Source organism: Cherax quadricarinatus, chromosome 89 (genome assembly GCF_038502225.1).
Source record: "Cherax quadricarinatus isolate ZL_2023a chromosome 89, ASM3850222v1, whole genome shotgun sequence".
Taxonomy (NCBI): domain Eukaryota; kingdom Metazoa; phylum Arthropoda; class Malacostraca; order Decapoda; family Parastacidae; genus Cherax; species Cherax quadricarinatus.
The window spans coordinates 4319904-4338363 of record NC_091380.1 but is presented as its reverse complement, the minus strand read 5'-3'; the positions used below and the strand labels follow the sequence as shown (position 1 = coordinate 4338363).

At 38.2% G+C, this 18460-nt stretch overlaps 1 protein-coding gene across 4 annotated transcripts in view; it reads left to right on the top strand.

The window, feature by feature from the left end:
• LOC128697146 (chromatin-remodeling complex ATPase chain Iswi-like) overlaps nucleotides 1-18460 on the top strand; it is a 75994-nt gene that overhangs the window by 36591 nt on the left and 20943 nt on the right. For all 4 annotated transcript variants that reach the window (XM_070104090.1, XM_070104093.1, XM_070104092.1 and 1 more), the window contains 6 exons: nucleotides 2938-3103; nucleotides 4031-4245; nucleotides 6096-6210; nucleotides 6559-6697; nucleotides 15553-15701; nucleotides 18175-18284. In XM_070104090.1, the coding sequence (XP_069960191.1) occupies nucleotides 2938-3103; nucleotides 4031-4245; nucleotides 6096-6210; nucleotides 6559-6697; nucleotides 15553-15701; nucleotides 18175-18284 (894 nt within the window). The remainder of the gene's footprint in view (nucleotides 1-2937; nucleotides 3104-4030; nucleotides 4246-6095; nucleotides 6211-6558; nucleotides 6698-15552; nucleotides 15702-18174; nucleotides 18285-18460) is intronic.

The window sequence follows — 18460 nt, the reverse complement described above, 5'->3', positions numbered from 1 at the left end:
AACAAAATACATTTTATAGAGATTAATTACAGTTTTACATATTTCTTTCTTTCAACACACCGGCCGTATCCCACCGAGGCGGGGTGGCCCAAAAGGAAAAATGAAAGCTTCTCCTTTTACATTTAGTAATACAGGAGAAGAAGTTACTAGCCCCTTGCTCCTGGCATTTTAGTCGCCTCTTACAACACGCATGGCTTATGGAGGAAGAATTCTGTTCCACTTTTCCATGGAGATAAGAGGAAATAAACAAGAACAAGAACTAGAAAGAAAATAGCAGAAAACCCAGAGGGGTGTGTATATATATATGCTTGTACATGTATGTGTAGTGTGACCTAAGTGTAAGTAGGAGTAGCAAGACGTACCTGTAATCTTGCAAATTTATGAGACAGACAAAAGACACCAGCAATCCTACCATCATGTAAAACAATTACAGGCTTCGTTTTACACTCGCATGGCAGGACGGTAGTACCTCCCTGGGCGGTTGCTGTCTACCAACCTACTACCTTTAACACATACATGTACAAGCCTATTTATACACATCCCTCTGGGTTTTCTTGTATTTTCTTTCTAGTTCTTGTTCTTGTTTATTTCCTCTTATTTCAATGGGGAAGTGGAACAGAATTCTTCCTCGGTAAGCCATGTGTGTTGTAAGAGGCAACTAAAATGCCGGGAGCAAGGGCCTAGTAACCCCTTCTCCTGTATAAATTACTAAATTTAAAAAGAGAAACTTTGGTTTTTCTTTTTGGGCCACCCTGCCTTGGTGGGATACGGCCGGTTTGTTGAAAAAAAAAAAAATTAACACCTTTCGCAACATCAGCTTCCTTGATTTGTTCCTTCTTTGCCAGGATAGAACCAATGGTCGACTTGTTTTTTCCATACATCCTGGCAAGCTCAGCAAGTCTCACACCACTCTCATACTTCTGTATTATTTCCTTCTTCACATCTATGGTGTTTCTCACTTTCTTTACCACAGGGGTACCACTAGCAAGCTTCTTTGCTCCCATTGTAGCTTATTTCACAGTTCCACAAGCACTAAACACAATGAAATAATCATAAAATGTTTGAATGAGAGCACAGGTTAGTGTTCACTCAAGCATCAACAAAGCCAGACTGGCTCATGGCCCCTGCGCGGGGACGCGGACGGAGCAGGCTGGCGGACAGGTCCAGTACTTGGTGGTCTGAAAATAGGGACGCATTTGATAATAGGGATAAAGTTGGTTTGAAAAAGGGTTTTATTTTTGAAACGTTCAATAAGTGATACATTTGAAATTTGAGGTTCCACTGTACTTAGCTTACAGTGAGTGGTGAATCTGTATTTATTGTAGAAAGTCTGAATAAATGGAGACTTGAAAACCGCTGCATTATCAAAATGCTGTAAAGTGAAGCACTGTAAAGCGGGGCCTGCCTGTGTTCCCATTTCTTTTTTTTTTTTTTTTTTACAAAACCTATAGGAGCCCTCTCTGATATATTTTAGTTACTTAAAATACCTTTACAGGTAATTTGGAAGATCATTTTAGATAATTACTGAAGAAATCCACATGTTGAATTGACTATCTTATAATTGTAGTTGTTTCTGCTTTTAATAAGAAATAGGAATGTGGGTCACCTCAACAAATTGTATACACAGTGGACCCTCGAATTTCATCATCCCTTTTCTTTATGTAAAACTATATTTTTAACAAGTTTGCCATCTCCCACCAAGGCAGGGTGACCCAAAAAGAAAGAAAATCCCAAAAAGATGTTACTATAGTTGTTCTCTATAAAAAGTATTTCTTTGTTAATATTTCCCGTAAGACATAAGGTAAATCCAATTAATCCATTCCAGACACCCAAAGATATTAACAAAAAATACATTTTATAGAAATAACTGTAATTTTACATACAGAAAAGGGATGATGAAATTCGAGGGTCCACTGTAAAAGTACAAAAACAAAGTAGCAGTATGATGAAGCTGGGAAAAGTGAATACAGTGATACCTTTGGATATGAACTTAATCCGTTCCAGAAGGCTGTTCAAGTGCTGATACCAAAAGAATTTGTTCCTGTAAGGAATAATGTAAATTAGATTAATCCATTTCAGACCCCCAAAAATACACTTACAAAAGCACTTACATAATTGTTCGCATTTTGAGCTGTTCATATCCCAAGGTACCACTGTATGCAGAATTTATATTGTAGAAGCATTGTATATGAAGACATAAGATATTGGAGAGGAGAATGTAGATGAGAGGAAAGATGAAAAGATATTGGAAAAGAATGTGGATGGGAGGAAAGATTGAAGATACTGGAGAGGAGAATGTGGATGAGTGGAAAGATTGAAGATGCTGGAGAGGAGAATGTGGATGAGTGGAAAGATTGAAGATGCTGGAGAGGAGAATGTGGATGGGAGTAAAGATGAAAGATATTGGAGAGGAGACTGTGGATGGGAGGAAAGATTGAAGATACTTGAGAGGAGAATGTCTAAGGGATTGACATGGGGATATAAAGGAGAACAAGTCAGCAGTTGGATAGTAAAGATAAGTTTGATAAAGATAGTATTGATAAAGTGAGTTTAGTACATGTTAGGAGGATTTTACTGATGAAGGAATGTGGCAGAGAGATAAGACTGCAATAAGTTTTATGTGAGGAGGGAGTGCTTGTAGACAGCTTCCATAAACTGTTGAAGAGAAGGATGTAGGAGGGAAAAGAGTGCTAATATAGGGGTATTTTGATGATGTTTAATATTCAGGCAGTTTAGTAGCTGTTTTCTCAAGGGATTATTGGGGAAATGAGTTTTTTTAGTAGTTTTCTTATGAGGGTTTTAGGTAATCACTACAGAAAGTATGTCAGTCATCTTGTTATTGATCTGTCACATGTATGAGAAATGTCTTCAAATTTAGCAAGTACAGTATTACAACCTCAAAAGTTTGTTGAAAAGCTGATTTAATATTTGTTATAGGTACACAAAAATCTTAATGAAAGACATCGACATTGTGAATGGTGCTGGTCGGACAGAGAAGATGCGTCTGCAGAACATTCTCATGCAGCTAAGAAAGTGTTGTAACCACCCTTACCTCTTTGATGGAGCAGAGCCTGGCCCACCGTACACAACAGACTACCACTTGGTAAGCACTTATTTTGGGTCTCTTACATAAACACGTGGACAGTTAGTCAATTCCTAAGCAGACTCCTGGAGGTTGTAATGATAGTCTTTTGTGAGGTACTGATTGGTTTTGTTGAAAAATTTCTTGAAACAGTAATGCTGTTTTTTTACTGTAGCAGGTATGTGAGTGTGTTAGGTAGGAGTGAGTAGAAATGAGCTGTTGGATTGTGAGCAAGGGAATATTTTGTGAAGAGATTCAAGGCAACTGGTTAGCTGGACTTGAGTCCTGGAGGTGGGAAGTACAGTGCCTATGCTCTAAAAGGATGTGTTTGGGATTTTGGTAATTTGAGTGACATTAAACTGGTGTATCTACGCTCCTCTGGCAAGACAGTGATAGTACGAATGATGGTGAAAGTTTCTTTCTTTTAGGGTCACCTTCCCTCAGTGAGAGACGGCCAGCATGATATAAAAAAAAAAGATTTAAATCAAATATTGTAGAATACTGATATGAATGATTACTTAAATGTTTCATATTCTTCTGCTAAAGACTTTGTTCTGTTGTATACTGTTGTTTTGTTACATATAATGTAATTTTTTTTAATGCACCGGCTGTCTCCCACTGAGGCAAAGTGACCCGGAAAGGTTTTCTTTTTACATGTAGAAGGAGAAGGGGTTACTTGCCCCTTGCTCCCTATAATATAGATATTTAATCTTCTTAAGCTAAACATAAGACAAATCCACTTAAAGCATACCAAAGGCAGGGATAAAACCCGTGATCAGAGAGTCATAAAACTCCAGACTGAGTTTTATGACTCTGATCGTGGGTTTATTTGCAATCGTGTCATTACGATTTTGTAAGACAAATCCACTTGTTTATTTCCCTGTGTAATATTTAATTTTCCACTGTAATAAAAGTGATTAAGTTCTGTACAGGATGTGTTTTTGACAGGTGGAGAATGCTGGAAAGATGATTGTGCTTGACAAGTTGCTCCCCAAGCTTCAGGAAATGGGGTCGCGTGTCCTACTCTTTTCCCAGATGACTCGCATGTTAGATATCCTGGAGGACTATTGTGTATGGCGAAAGTATTCATATTGTCGAATTGATGGCCAGACAGCACATGAAGATCGACAGAGGCAGATAGATGAATATAATATGCCCAATTCGTAAGCATTAAACTACTACATAATTAGTTAAGGGCATGTTCCATGCTTCATTAAATCCAAGTGTATCTATCATAGTTTTTAAATTACAGTAGACCGTCGTTGAACACAGTAATTACTTCCCTGAAAAAGCCATGTTAGACAAAACCGTGTTAGACAAACTGAAGAACTTATGGGAAAAATAGGGTTAGGTTCCTGGAAGCCCCCAAAAAACCAAGCAACTTTTTTTTAGACCTCCAGATCTTACAAAATAAAAGTGAATGTGTAATTGTAGTGCATTGTTGTGATATATTACTGCTTAAGACTACAATTGCAATAGAAATAATAGTACTTCTTACCTTAAATTGTGGGTAATGGTGTTTGTGGATGATTGTGAAGAGAGTGGATATGGATGGTGTGGCCCTACTGGGCTGAGGTGGATGGTTGTTGGTTGTCGGCAGAAGTGGATGGTAAAGGTACTGAAGTTGATGGTTGTATTGGAGTGTGCATAAATTCTGTAATGGATCTCTGGGCTCTTTTACCCTGCAGTACATTATACAGCTGATGGTAAGGCATCATCAGCTGGTCTAGACCCCGTTTCAAAGCACTGCTTCTAGATTTGTTATTGTATAATTATACTGTTACTATCAATAAATAATATCTACCTATCTTTTTCAGTAAGTCATTCAGTCAAGTTAGTAAGTTATTCAGTCAAGTCAGTAAGTTATTCAGTCAAGTCATTAAGTTATTCGGTCAAGTCAGTAAGTTATTTAGTCAAGTCAGTAAGTCATTCAGTCAAGTCAGTAAGCTATTCAGTCAAGTCAGTGTGTCATTCAGTCAAGTCAGTGTGTCATTCAGTCGTCAGTAAGTCATTCAGTCAAGTCAGTAAGTCATTCAGTCAAGTCAGTAAGTCATTCATCCAAGTCAGTGCCATGATTGCTTGACAGATTTAATATATGGGAGACGGCTGACTTTTTGAAAAAAAAAAAAATTCTAAACTGTTGTATTCTGAGCACCTCTGCAAAAACAGTGATTATGTGTGAGTGAGGTGAAAGTGTTGAATGATGATGAAAGTATTTTCTTTTTGGGGATTTTCTTTCTTTTTGGGTCACCCTGCCTCGATGGGAGATGGCTGACTTGTTAAAAAAAAAAAAGAAGTAAATGAACACATATCGTCAATCATCTCGTCATCCTACACGCTTCCGAACTGAAGCCTGGGAGGGTGGTGTGGGTGACTGAGGGAGACAAGGGATGGCATGGCAGTAGGTCTCCCCCGTTGACACAGTGGTGTAACCCACAGACCATCCCATCCGGCGGGCGACGTGCTCAAAATTTTTCCCCTCCTGCAACCATGTTAAACTAATTTTATGAAGTGTTAAACAAAAATATGCCGCAATTCTTCAATCATGCTATATCTAAAACGTGCAAGACAGTACCATGTTAAACGACGGTCTACTGTATAATAAACTTTTTTTCAGTTTGTAGATCATAAACTATACTCATGTATTGTAGGTTGGTTAAGTAGTAAATATACTGCCTGTAAGAGCCTACATGGACACAGAAACTCAGAAAATCAAGTCTGTATATATGTATTTCGATCCTTTTTTGAGATCCTCTTCAGCAGATGCTGATGAGGCACTCCTGATATAAGGAATTGGACTTGTGCTCCAATTCCTTGAATCAAGTTTGAATGCCTTCCATTCCCCAAGGTGCTGCATGACCTCTATGGGTTAAGTGCTTCCTCATGATTGTAATAATAATCTTCGGTAGAGGAGTTTCTGTCTCTGTGGGTTATTATTGAGCATTGACAAGTGTTGATTACACTAGTTATCCATACTGCCTATAGTGTACAGTGTACATTGGTGTGTCAACAGAGAGAAGTTCCTGTTTATGCTGTCAACCAGAGCTGGAGGTCTTGGTATCAATCTGGCCACTGCAGACATTGTCATCCTTTTTGATTCTGATTGGAACCCACAGATGGATTTGCAGGTGCACATGATCTATTTCTAGTTCATTACATTCTCTTCAACTTCAACTTAGTGTTGTCTAAGGAGAATTTTGAGTGGTTAGATTTTTTCTGTAATTTTATAAAGCTGAAATTTTTTGGTACATGACAATTTTGGCAAATGCTAATATCAAACTACAAAATGTGTATGGTATAAATATAAATCTGGGAATGAGTAGGGCTTGAACCTAAGGCAGGTGAGTTCTAAAAGCCACAGGCCAGTGCCCTACCGACTTGGCCATTGGTTCACTCCCCACTCATTCCAGCATTTGTTTGTAATAGTGTTACTGCGATTTTGTGAGTCATAGTATAAATATACTCTCTTGGTTCAGGCTATGGACAGAGCACATCGTATTGGGCAAAAGAAGCAGGTGAAGGTATTCCGTTTCATCCAGGAGAACTCGATGGAAGAGAAACTTGTGGAACGTGCTGAGGTGAAGCTTCGTCTGGACAAGATGGTCATTCAACAAGGTAAAAGAAGAGAAAAAGTTAGGTAAAGTGGTTTGTAGAGGTAATTTAAAATTAATTTAAAGTAAAAGTACAAATTGAAAGAAAATAGGACACATGGAATGGTTGACACTGAACAACAATACATAAACCATTGATGCTTAAAAACAAGAACGGGTTGTATAGTGAGCAAGTACAGATCCTTGTGGCACTCCACTGGTGTTGCGAATAAGAAATTTTTTAAAGAACTTCAGAATGTGGCCTGTTACCATTTATTTCTTATGCAACAAGATTTTTGGATCCGAGTTATTTAAAGGTATTTTAGAGTCTAGGGGAAATAATTTCAACTGGGAAACTCCATAGAATAATATTCAAATTTATTAAAGTATTTAAATACAATAATTTATCTTCTCTTTGTAGTTAATGTAACTTAATACTTTGTACAATAAATTTACCATATACATTTAGTTCAAAATCATGGAAATGTCACATTAATAAGGAAGTTTAATTATTCTTCCTGTAATTAAGTCTTCATTAACATTTATGTCTTTGTCTTAACAAGACTGTAAACTCAAAATACAAAAGGTACAAGATTTAACAAGACCTTTGAATCTGGCCATAAAGTATCTCTATGGATTACTAAACTGACCAAAAATATAAATATCAAAAGAATCTTTCAGAGCAATGAGGAACAAACTGAGTCAGCTCTAGAGTCCAATTCTCAAAACCATTCAAACTGTTCACCATAAGAGCCAATATACGATCAGTTGTCAGGGCTAGAGCAGGGAGCAGACTGACTACTTGCCAGTCTGTTGACGCGTCGTCAAGTTGGATCAGCTGACCCAAACGTCAGCCAGCCGGACATAAACAATTGAACAATTCACCGGATGGTTCCGAGACTTAAACTCTATATACACAAGAAATCCTACCTAACAATAATAATAAAATAATAGTGATAATAATAACAAAATAATGATAATACCATGGTATTTTTCATATATTAACAGCTAATAATATTACGCCGAAAGTCTCTATTTTAGCTATAAACGGGGACTTTCGAGCTATAATATTAAGTGATGAACATATTCTCTTACAATAGTTAAATAACACAGGATGACCAATTTCGAAGATATAACACCCCCCCCCCGTACGACAATAGGTCGCAGTAGGGAGTTTGCAAGCGTCTTTGGTAATATCTCCTTTATAGTAAGCGTCCTCTTGGTAAATAAGGCATGTAGTACGACGGAAGAATGGAGAAGAAAGAACTCGATCACTGTTTCCTTACTTTTTGTTTCGCCAATCAATTGTTGAGATATTTCATAATTATCGGCGAGCGAGGCTGTTTCTAGTGTATTTACTATGGGGCAACTAATCAAATACCTATGCAAGTCTTCTGGTAAATTATTATAGAAATCCTCATGCAGGATCAATTGGGAAAGACTTTCCATAGATTTACAGTTAGAAGCTCTACACCATCTCTCAAAAGCGATTTTCTTTTCACGTGCAAAATCTACATACGACTGAGTTGGCTGGCGTTTTAATGCTCTAAAGGTTTTTTGATAACTTACTGGGAGGAGATCATAAGCCTCTAGGATAGCCTTCTTAACGGAATCATAATCCACATATTTCTCAAAAGGTAACGTAGCCGTACAACTTTGAGCTTTACCAGACAACGAAGTACATGTATGTAATAAGGTTGCCCAGTGTTGTCGGGGCCAGCTCATAGCACGTGCTTGATTCTCAAAGACTTCAAAATAAGTATCTAAATCTCCGTCATTAAACCTTGGAACCATAGATGCAGCTTTTTGTATATTGAAAGAATCATTTGAGGATTCAGTACATCTTTCACTCACATTACCTTGTTGTTGTTGTCTTATATAGCGGAGCATTTCCCTTTGAAAGTCTTCTTCATTTAATTTATGCTGAGCCTCAATTTGAGCAGTCTGTAAAATAAATAGTCTCTCTAATTTCTCAAACTGACTTTGAGAAATATGCCCCGATGGTATCGAGAATGAGGGAATTGAACTGGCGGTATGTGGATATTCCTTTGGACGTGCACCTTGGTGAGGGCCAGGCTGACCATTAATAGGAATTCCTTCAGTAACGGGCGAATGCCGAACAGCATCTACTTTACTAGAAGCCAAAGCGGGACCTAATCTATCTGATTCAATTTCAAGATCAATTCTTTGAAATTGTTCTTCTAATACTTCGAATCTCGACTGGTAGCTTACTTGAGAAACTAAACTTTCAGAGTCAGAATCTCCTGCTACATGATGGTTAGAGGCCCCTGGAAACAATTTGTTTCTAATTATTGCCCTTATGGTATTGGCTGTGTAATATAAGAACATAAGAACATAAGAAAGAAGGAGCACTGCAGGAGGCCTGTTGGCCCATACTAGGCAGGTCCTTTATAATTCATCCCACTAACAAAACGTTTGTCCAACCCAATTTTCAATGCTACCCAAGAAATAAGCTCTGATATGCAAGTCCCACTCAAATCCAACCCCTCTCACTCATGTATTTATCCAATCTAAATTTGAAACTACTCAGTGCCTAGTTATATCCACTCTTGAAGCTCTGCATGCTGTTTGCCTCCAGCAGCTTTTCGTTTAGTATGTTCAACTTACTGCCATGAGAATGAAAAACATTTCTTAATGTCCCCGTTACTCTTCAGTGAATTTAGAGCATGTGTGTGCGTGGGCTCTTTCTCTGTCTAGTCCCCAAAGTATTTTGTATGCCATGATCATATTCCCTTGGTCCTCTCTCTTCTACTGTTATTAGGTAGATTTCCTCAAGTGTCTTTCCATAGTAAATACCATACGATAGATTATTATCTATCGTATGGTACTCCCAGTTTACGGGCTATCTGCCAGCACGTTTGAAGTTTCAAGGAGTCCAGCTTTGGCAATGTTAAATCTTCAAATAACTCTTTAATGTGATCTTCCATGATCAATATTTTGAAATTAACTAAAGATAAATTCCCAGTATATAACTTTAATATTGTTCTTTTGATCAATGTCTTACAACAACAGAGATCCCGGACGGGTACCCCATTTGTTGCGAATAAGAAATTTTTTAAAGAACTTCAGAATGTGGCCTGTTACCATTTATTTCTTATGCAACAAGATTTTTGGATCCGAGTTATTTAAAGGTATTTTAGAGTCTAGGGGAAATAATTTCAACTGGGAAACTCCATAGAATAATATTCAAATTTATTAAAGTATTTAAATACAATACTTTATCTTCTCTTTGTAGTTAATGTAACTTAATACTTTGTACAATAAATTTACCATATACATTTAGTTCAAAATCATGGAAATGTCACATTAATAAGGAAGTTTAATTATTCTTCCTGTAATTAAGTCTTCATTAACATTTACGTCTTTGTCTTAACAAGACTGTAAACTCAAAATACAAAAGGTACAAGATTTAACAAGACCTTTGAATCTGGCCATAAAGTATCTCTATGGATTACTAAACTGACCAAGAATATAAATATCAAAAGAATCTTTCAGAGCAATGAGGAACAAACTGAGTCAGCTCTAGAGTCCAATTCTCAAAACCATTCAAACTGTTCACCATAAGAGCCAATATACGATCAGTTGTCAGGGCTAGAGCAGGGAGCAGACTGACTACTTGCCAGTCTGTTGACGCGTCGTCAGGTTGGATCAGCTGACCCAAACGTCAGCCAGCCGGACATAAACAATTGAACAATTCATCGGATGGTTCCGAGACTTAAACTCTATATACACAAGAAATCCTACCTTTTTTTTTTTTTTTTTTTCAACAAGTCGGCCGTCTCCCACCGAGGCAGGGTGACCCAAAAAAGAAAGAAAATCCCCAAAAAGAAAATACTTTCATCATCATTCAACACTTTCACCACACTCACACATTATCACTGTTTTTGCAGAGGTGCTCAGAATACAACAGTTTAGAAGCATATACGTATAAAGATACACAACATATCCCTCCAAACTGCCAATATCCCAAACCCCTCCTTTAAAGTGCAGGCATTGTACTTCCCATTTCCAGGACTCAAGTCCGACTATATGAAAACAACCGGTTTCCCTGAATCCCTTCACTAAATATTACCCTGCTCACACTCCAACAGATCGTCAGGTCCCAAGTATCATTCGTCTCCATTCACTCCTATCTAACACGCTCATGCACGCTTGCTGGAAGTCCAAGCCCCTCGCCCACAAAACCTCCTTTACCCCCTCTTTCCAACCCTTTTGAGGACGACCCCTACCCCTCCTTCCTTCCCCTAACAATAATAATAACAAAATAGTGATAATAACAAAATAGTGGTTGGTAGTAGTTGGTAGACAGCAACCACCCAGGGAAGTACTACCGTCCTGCCAGAAGACTGTGAAACAAAAACCTGTAACTGTTTTGCATGATGGTAGGATTGCTGGTTTCTTTTTCTGTCTCATAAACACGCTAAGATAACAGGGATATCTTGCTACTCCTACTTACACTTTGGTCACACTTCACAGACACGCACATGCATATATATATATACATACATCTAGGTTTTTCTCTTTTTTCTAAATAGCTCTTGTTCTTTTTTATTTCTTCTATTGTCCATGGGGAAGTGGAAAAGAATCTTTCCTCCGTAAGCCATGCGTGTCGTATGAGGCGACTAAAATGCCGGGAGCAATGGGCTAGTAACCCCTTCTCCTGTATACAATTACTAAAAAAGAGAAGAAGAAAAACTTTATAAAACTGGGTTGCTTAAATGTGCGTGGATGTAGTGCGGATGACAAGAAACAGATGATTGCTGATGTTATGAATGAAAAGAAGTTGGATGTCCTGGCCCTAAGCGAAACAAAGCTGAAGGGGGTAGGAGAGTTTCAGTGGGGGGAAATAAATGGGATTAAATCTGGAGTATCTGAGAGAGTTAGAGCAAAGGAAGGGGTAGCAGTAATGTTAAATGATCAGTTATGGAAGGAGAAAAGAGAATATGAATGTGTAAATTCAAGAATTATGTGGATTAAAGTAAAGGTTGGATGCGAGAAGTGGGTCATAATAAGCGTGTATGCACCTGGAGAAGAGAGGAATGCAGAGGAGAGAGAGAGATTTTGGGAGATGTTAAGTGAATGTATAGGAGCCTTTGAACCAAGTGAGAGAGTAATTGTGGTAGGGGACTTGAATGCTAAAGTAGGAGAAACTTTTAGAGAGGGTGTGGTAGGTAAGTTTGGGGTGCCAGGTGTAAATGATAATGGGAGCCCTTTGATTGAACTTTGTATAGAAAGGGGTTTAGTTATAGGTAATACATATTTTAAGAAAAAGAGGATAAATAAGTATACACGATATGATGTAGGGCGAAATGACAGTAGTTTGTTGGATTATGTATTGGTAGATAAAAGACTGTTGAGTAGACTTCAGGATGTACATGTTTATAGAGGGGCCACAGATATATCAGATCACTTTCTAGTTGTAGCTATACTGAGAGTAAAAGGTAGATGGGATACAAGGAGAATAGAAGCATCAGGGAAGAGAGAGGTGAAGGTTTATAAACTAAAAGAGGAGGCAGTAAGGGTAAGATATAAACAGCTATTGGAGGATAGATGGGCTAATGAGAGCATAGGCAATGGGGTCGAAGAGGTATGGGGTAGGTTTAAAAATGTAGTGTTAGAGTGTTCAGCAGAAGTTTGTGGTTACAGGAAAGTGGGTGCAGGAGGGAAGAGGAGCGATTGGTGGAATGATGATGTAAAGAGAGTAGTAAGGGAGAAAAAGTTAGCATATGAGAAGTTTTTACAAAGTAGAAGTGATGCAAGGAGGGAAGAGTATATGGAGAAAAAGAGAGAAGTTAAGAGAGTGGTGAAGCAATGTAAAAAGAGAGCAAATGAGAGAGTGGGTGAGATGTTATCAACAAATTTTGTTGAAAATAAGAAAAAGTTTTGGAGTGAGATTAACAAGTTAAGAAAGCCTAGAGAACAAATGGATTTGTCAGTTAAAAATAGGAGAGGAGAGTTATTAAATGGAGAGTTAGAGGTATTGGGAAGATGGAAGGAATATTTTGAGGAATTGTTAAATGTTGATGAAGATAGGGAAGCTGTGATTTCGTGTATAGGGCAAGGAGGAATAACATCTTGTAGGAGTGAGGAAGAGCCAGTTGTGAGTGTGGGGGAAGTTCGTGAGGCAGTAGGTAAAATGAAAGGGGGTAAGGCAGCCGGGATTGATGGGATAAAGATAGAAATGTTAAAAGCAGGTGGGGATATAGTTTTGGAGTGGTTGGTGCAATTATTTAATAAATGTATGGAAGAGGGTAAGGTACCTAGGGATTGGCAGAGAGCATGCATAGTTCCTTTGTATAAAGGCAAAGGGGATAAAAGAGAGTGCAAAAATTATAGGGGGATAAGTCTGTTGAGTGTACCTGGTAAAGTGTATGGTAGAGTTATAATTGAAAGAATTAAGAGTAAGACGGAGAATAGGATAGCAGATGAACAAGGAGGCTTTAGGAAAGGTAGGGGGTGTGTGGACCAGGTGTTTGCAGTGAAACATATAAGTGAACAGTATTTAGATAAGGCTAAAGAGGTCTTTGTGGCATTTATGGATTTGGAAAAGGCGTATGACAGGGTGGATAGGGGGGCAATGTGGCAGATGTTGCAAGTGTATGGTGTAGGAGGTAGGTTACTGAAAGCAGTGAAGAGTTTTTACGAGGATAGTGAGGCTCAAGTTAGAGTATGTAGGAAAGAGGGAAATTTTTTCCCAGTAAAAGTAGGCCTTAGACAAGGATGTGTGATGTCACCGTGGTTGTTTAATATATTTATAGATGGGGTTGTAAGAGAAGTAAATGCGAGGGTTTTGGCAAGAGGCGTGGAGTTAAAAGATAAAGAATCACACACAAAGTGGGAGTTGTCACAGCTGCTCTTTGCTGATGACACTGTGCTCTTGGGAGATTCTGAAGAGAAGTTGCAGAGATTGGTGGATGAATTTGGTAGGGTGTGCAAAAGAAGAAAATTAAAGGTGAATACAGGAAAGAGTAAGGTTATGAGGATAACAAAAAGATTAGGTGATGAAAGATTGAATATCAGATTGGAGGGAGAGAGTATGGAGGAGGTGAACGTATTCAGATATTTGGGAGTGGACGTGTCAACGGATGGGTCTATGAAAGATGAGGTGAATCATAGAATTGATGAGGGAAAAAGAGTGAGTGGTGCACTTAGGAGTCTGTGGAAACAAAGAACTTTGTCCTTGGAGGCAAAGAGGGGAATGTATGAGAGTATAGTTTTACCAACGCTCTTATATGGGTGTGAAGCGTGGGTGATGAATGTTGCAGCGAGGAGAAGGCTGGAGGCAGTGGAGATGTCATGTCTGAGGGCAATGTGTGGTGTGAATATAATGCAGAGAATTCGTAGTTTGGAAGTTAGGAGGAGGTGCGGGATTACCAAAACTGTTGTCCAGAGGGCTGAGGAAGGGTTGTTGTGGTGGTTCGGACATGTAGAGAGAATGGAGCGAAACAGAATGACTTCAAGAGTGTATCAGTCTGTAGTGGAAGGAAGGCGGGGTAGGGGTCGGCCTAGGAAGGGTTGGAGGGAGGGGGTAAAGGAGGTTTTGTGTGCGAGGGGCTTGGACTTCCAGCAGGCATGCGTGAGCGTGTTTGATAGGAGTGAATGGAGACAAATGGTTTTTAATACTTGACGTGCTGTTGGAGTGTGAGCAAAGTAACATTTATGAAGGGATTCAGGGAAACCGGCAGGCCGGACTTGAGTCCTGGAGATGGGAAGTACAGTGCCTGCACTCTGAAGGAGGGGTGTTAATGTTGCAGTTTAAAAACTGTAGTGTAAAGCACCCTTCTGGCAAGACAGTGATGGAGTGAATGATGGTGAAAGTTTTTCTTTTTCGGGCCACCCTGCCTTGGTGGGAATCGGCCGGTGTGATAATAAAAAAAAAATAATAAAAATAACAAAATAATGATAATACCATGGTATTTTTCATATATTAACAGATAATAATATAACGCCAAAAGTCTCTATTTTAGCTATAAACGGGGACTTTCGCGCTATAATATTAAGTGATGAACATATTCTCTTACAATAGTTAAATAACACAGGATGACCAATTTCGAAGATATAACACTGGTGACATTTCCCCATGAGGACATTTTTCCTCTTATCACCTCACATATTCCCCTCAAACGGTCGTCTATCGTGATAGTGTGCCTTTTATTCCTCGTATGTTTTGAAGTTTCCAAGTGCAGTACAATCTGCTGTGTAGAGGGACATCTAAACTGTCGTATCAGTGTGCCTCTGGCAAAACAGTGATGGTGTTAATGTTTATGAAAGTGTTTCTTTTTTGGGTCACCATGCCTCTGTGGGAGACAACCAGTGTGTTAAAAAAAATTCTTTGAGTGTCATAATAACATAATACAGCAGTTGTTAATCAGGCATGAAAAATTTCTAGGGGTCCCTTGATCCCAAAGTAAAAACAAGGAATGACCTTAACATGTGGCAGCTCAGAAACAAGTGTCAGAAACCTCACTGTTCTCTCACTTTATTTGTTGTTTATTTATAGTTTACTCCTTAAGATGACTCTTTAGAATAGTTAAAAAATAACATTAAGTTAAGAAGGAAAACTAGTTTCTCAATTTTCCTATTGAACTAAAGGGGACTATTTCCAATTTTTACATTTACAATTTTATAGGAAAGAATAGGGGGGGGGGGCATGGAGATGAAAACTAACTGACTTTGACTAACTGCAGTTAAGGGTGTGACCCAAAATACACAGACGAAGCATTGCATGTGTGCATTTTCCTTTTTTAAGTAAGTCTTGTTCTTGTTTCATCTTGTCTGTTGCCTACTTTACATTTAATGATCATTATGCTTTGTTTTTAAATCCATTATTCATGAGCTTGGTTTCTGTTTTTCATTCAGGCCGTTTGATGGACAACAAGACAAATGCCTTGGCCAAAGATGAGATGTTGGCTATGATCAGACATGGTGCCAATGAAGTGTTTAAAGGCAAAGATGACGAGTTTACTGATGAAGATATTGATGCTATTATTGGTAGAGGTGAAGAGAAAGTGAGTATTAAATGCAGTTTCTGTTCTGACATAAATTGGGTTCTAAGTTTTTAAAAGTTCATCACAATTTTAAAATTATAAAATAGGCTGCTAACAAAACATTAATTGTCGTAATATATTTGTTGTTTATCTGCAACAATAATGTTGCTGTTCTTTTGCATTAATTTTAGTGGCATTATTATGATTATTAATGCAAAAGTAATCATTTAACCCGTAAACGGTCCAAGCAGATCTACGTTCACATGTGTATTGCTACAAAAGTAGATATACATTTTTTTTTTACATTTTTTTTTTTTTTTTTTTTTTTTTCAACAAGTCGGCCGTCTCCCACCGAGGCAGGGTGACCCAAAAAAGAAAGAAAATCCCCAAAAAGAAAATACTTTCATCATCATTCAACACTTTCACCACACTCGCACATTATCACTGTTTTTGCAGAGGTGCTCAGAATACAACAGTCTAGAAGCATAAACATATAAAGATACACAACATATCCCTCCAAACTGCCAATATCCCAAACCCCTCCTTTAAAGTGCAGGCATTGTACTTCCCATTTCCAGGACTCAAGTCCGACTATATGAAAATAACCGGTTTCCCTGAATCCCTTCACTAAATATTACCCTGCTCACACTCCAACAGATCGTCAGGTCCCAAGTACCATTCGTCTCCATTCACTCCTATCTAACACGCTCACGCACGCTTGCTGGAAGTCCAAGCCCCTTACCCACAAAACCTCCTTTACCCCCTCTCTCCAACCCTTTCGAGGACGACCCCTACCCCGCCTTCCTTCCCCTATAGATTTATATGCTTTCCATGTCATTCTACTGTGATCCATTCTCTCTAAATGACCAAACCACCTCAACAACCCCTCTTCTGCCCTCTGACTAATACTTTTATTAACTCCACACCTTCTCCTAATTTCCACACTCCGAATTTTCTGCATAATATTTACACCACACATTGCCCTTAAACAGGACATCTCCGCTGCCTCCAACCGTCTCCTCGCTGCTGCATTTACCACCCAAGCTTCACACCCATATAAGAGTGTTGGTACTACTATACTTTCATACATTCCCTTCTTTGCCTCCATAGATAACGTTTTTTGACTCCACATATACCTCAACGCACCACTCACCTTTTTTCCCTCATCAATTCTATGATTAACCTCATCCTTCATAAATCCATCCGCCGACACGTCAACTCCCAAGTATCTGAAAACATTCACTTCTTCCATACTCCTCCTCCCCAATTTGATATCCAATTTTTCTTTATCTAAATCATTTGACACCCTCATCACCTTACTCTTTTCTATGTTCACTTTCAACTTTCTACCTTTACACACATTCCCAAACTCATCCACTAACCTTTGCAATTTTTCTTTAGAATCTCCCATAAGCACAGTATCATCAGCAAAAAGTAACTGTGTCAATTCCCATTTTGAATTTGATTCCCCATAATTTAATCCCACCCCTCTCCCAAACACCCTAGCATTTACTTCCTTTACAACCCCATCTATAAATATATTAAACAACCATGGTGACATTACACATCCCTGTCTAAGACCTACTTTTACCGGGAAGTAGTCTCCCTCTCTTCTACACACCCTAACCTGAGCCTCACTATCCTCATAAAAACTCTTTACAGCATTTAATAACTTACCACCTATTCCATATACTTGCAACATCTGCCACATTGCTCCTCTATCCACTCTATCATATGCCTTTTCTAAATCCATAAATGCAATAAAAACTTCCCTATCTTTATCTAAATACTGTTCACATATATGCTTCAATGTAAACACCTGATCTACACATCCCCTACCCACTCTAAAACCTCCTTGCTCATCCGCAATCCTACATTCTGTCTTACCTCTAATTCTTTCAATTATAACCCTACCGTACACTTTTCCTGGTATACTCAGTAAGCTTATTCCTCTATAATTTTTACAGTCTCTTTTGTCCCCTTTCCCTTTACATATTTACATATTTACATATTTTCAAATATAACAAAAAAAAAAGTAGATCAAAGTTTTTTTTACACATTTTCAAATGTAAAAACAAAAAAACAAAAAGAAGATCTACTTTTTTACATACTTTCAAATGTTGAAAAAACGTATATATACGTTTGGACCGTTTACAGGTTAAAGTTCTCTGTCTTAGCATATGCACCCACAAACCAAGAACTAGGATAACCTACATTTTGAAAGTAGACAAATACAGTTGATTGTTTTATGAAGCCTGCACTTGGATCCTTTAACAAAAATATGTTTTGTGATGTTGAAAGTGTTTTCTTCTTTTTTGAGTTACCTTGCTTCTTTGGGAAATGACTGATGTGTTAAAAAGAAAGTGTTTTGTACTGAGGAGGATCCTGGTGCAGAGAGATTGAAATATTCACTGTTTTGTGTCTTGTTTACTTAGACAATGTGTGTGTTCTGAATTATTTAGAAATGTCATGTTTCATTTTTATTTGTTAACAGACAGAAGAGTTAAATAAGAAGTTGGAGGCCCTCGGAGAGTCGTCGCTCCGCCAGTTCACACTTGATGTCCCTACTAATTCGGTCTACCAGTTTGAGGGTGAAGATTACAGGTGTGTTTCTTTAACAGATGTATTTGTTGAGGATGTGTATATTTTGTTTCAGGAATATTTTTTCTCGTGGTTAATTTTTAATGTTGTAGATTGAATCATTAAAACTAATTGTATCATGTCCTAAGTTTTGTAGTTATCCTTGCAAAGTAGTTAAAGATAAACTTGCGTTGTTAATG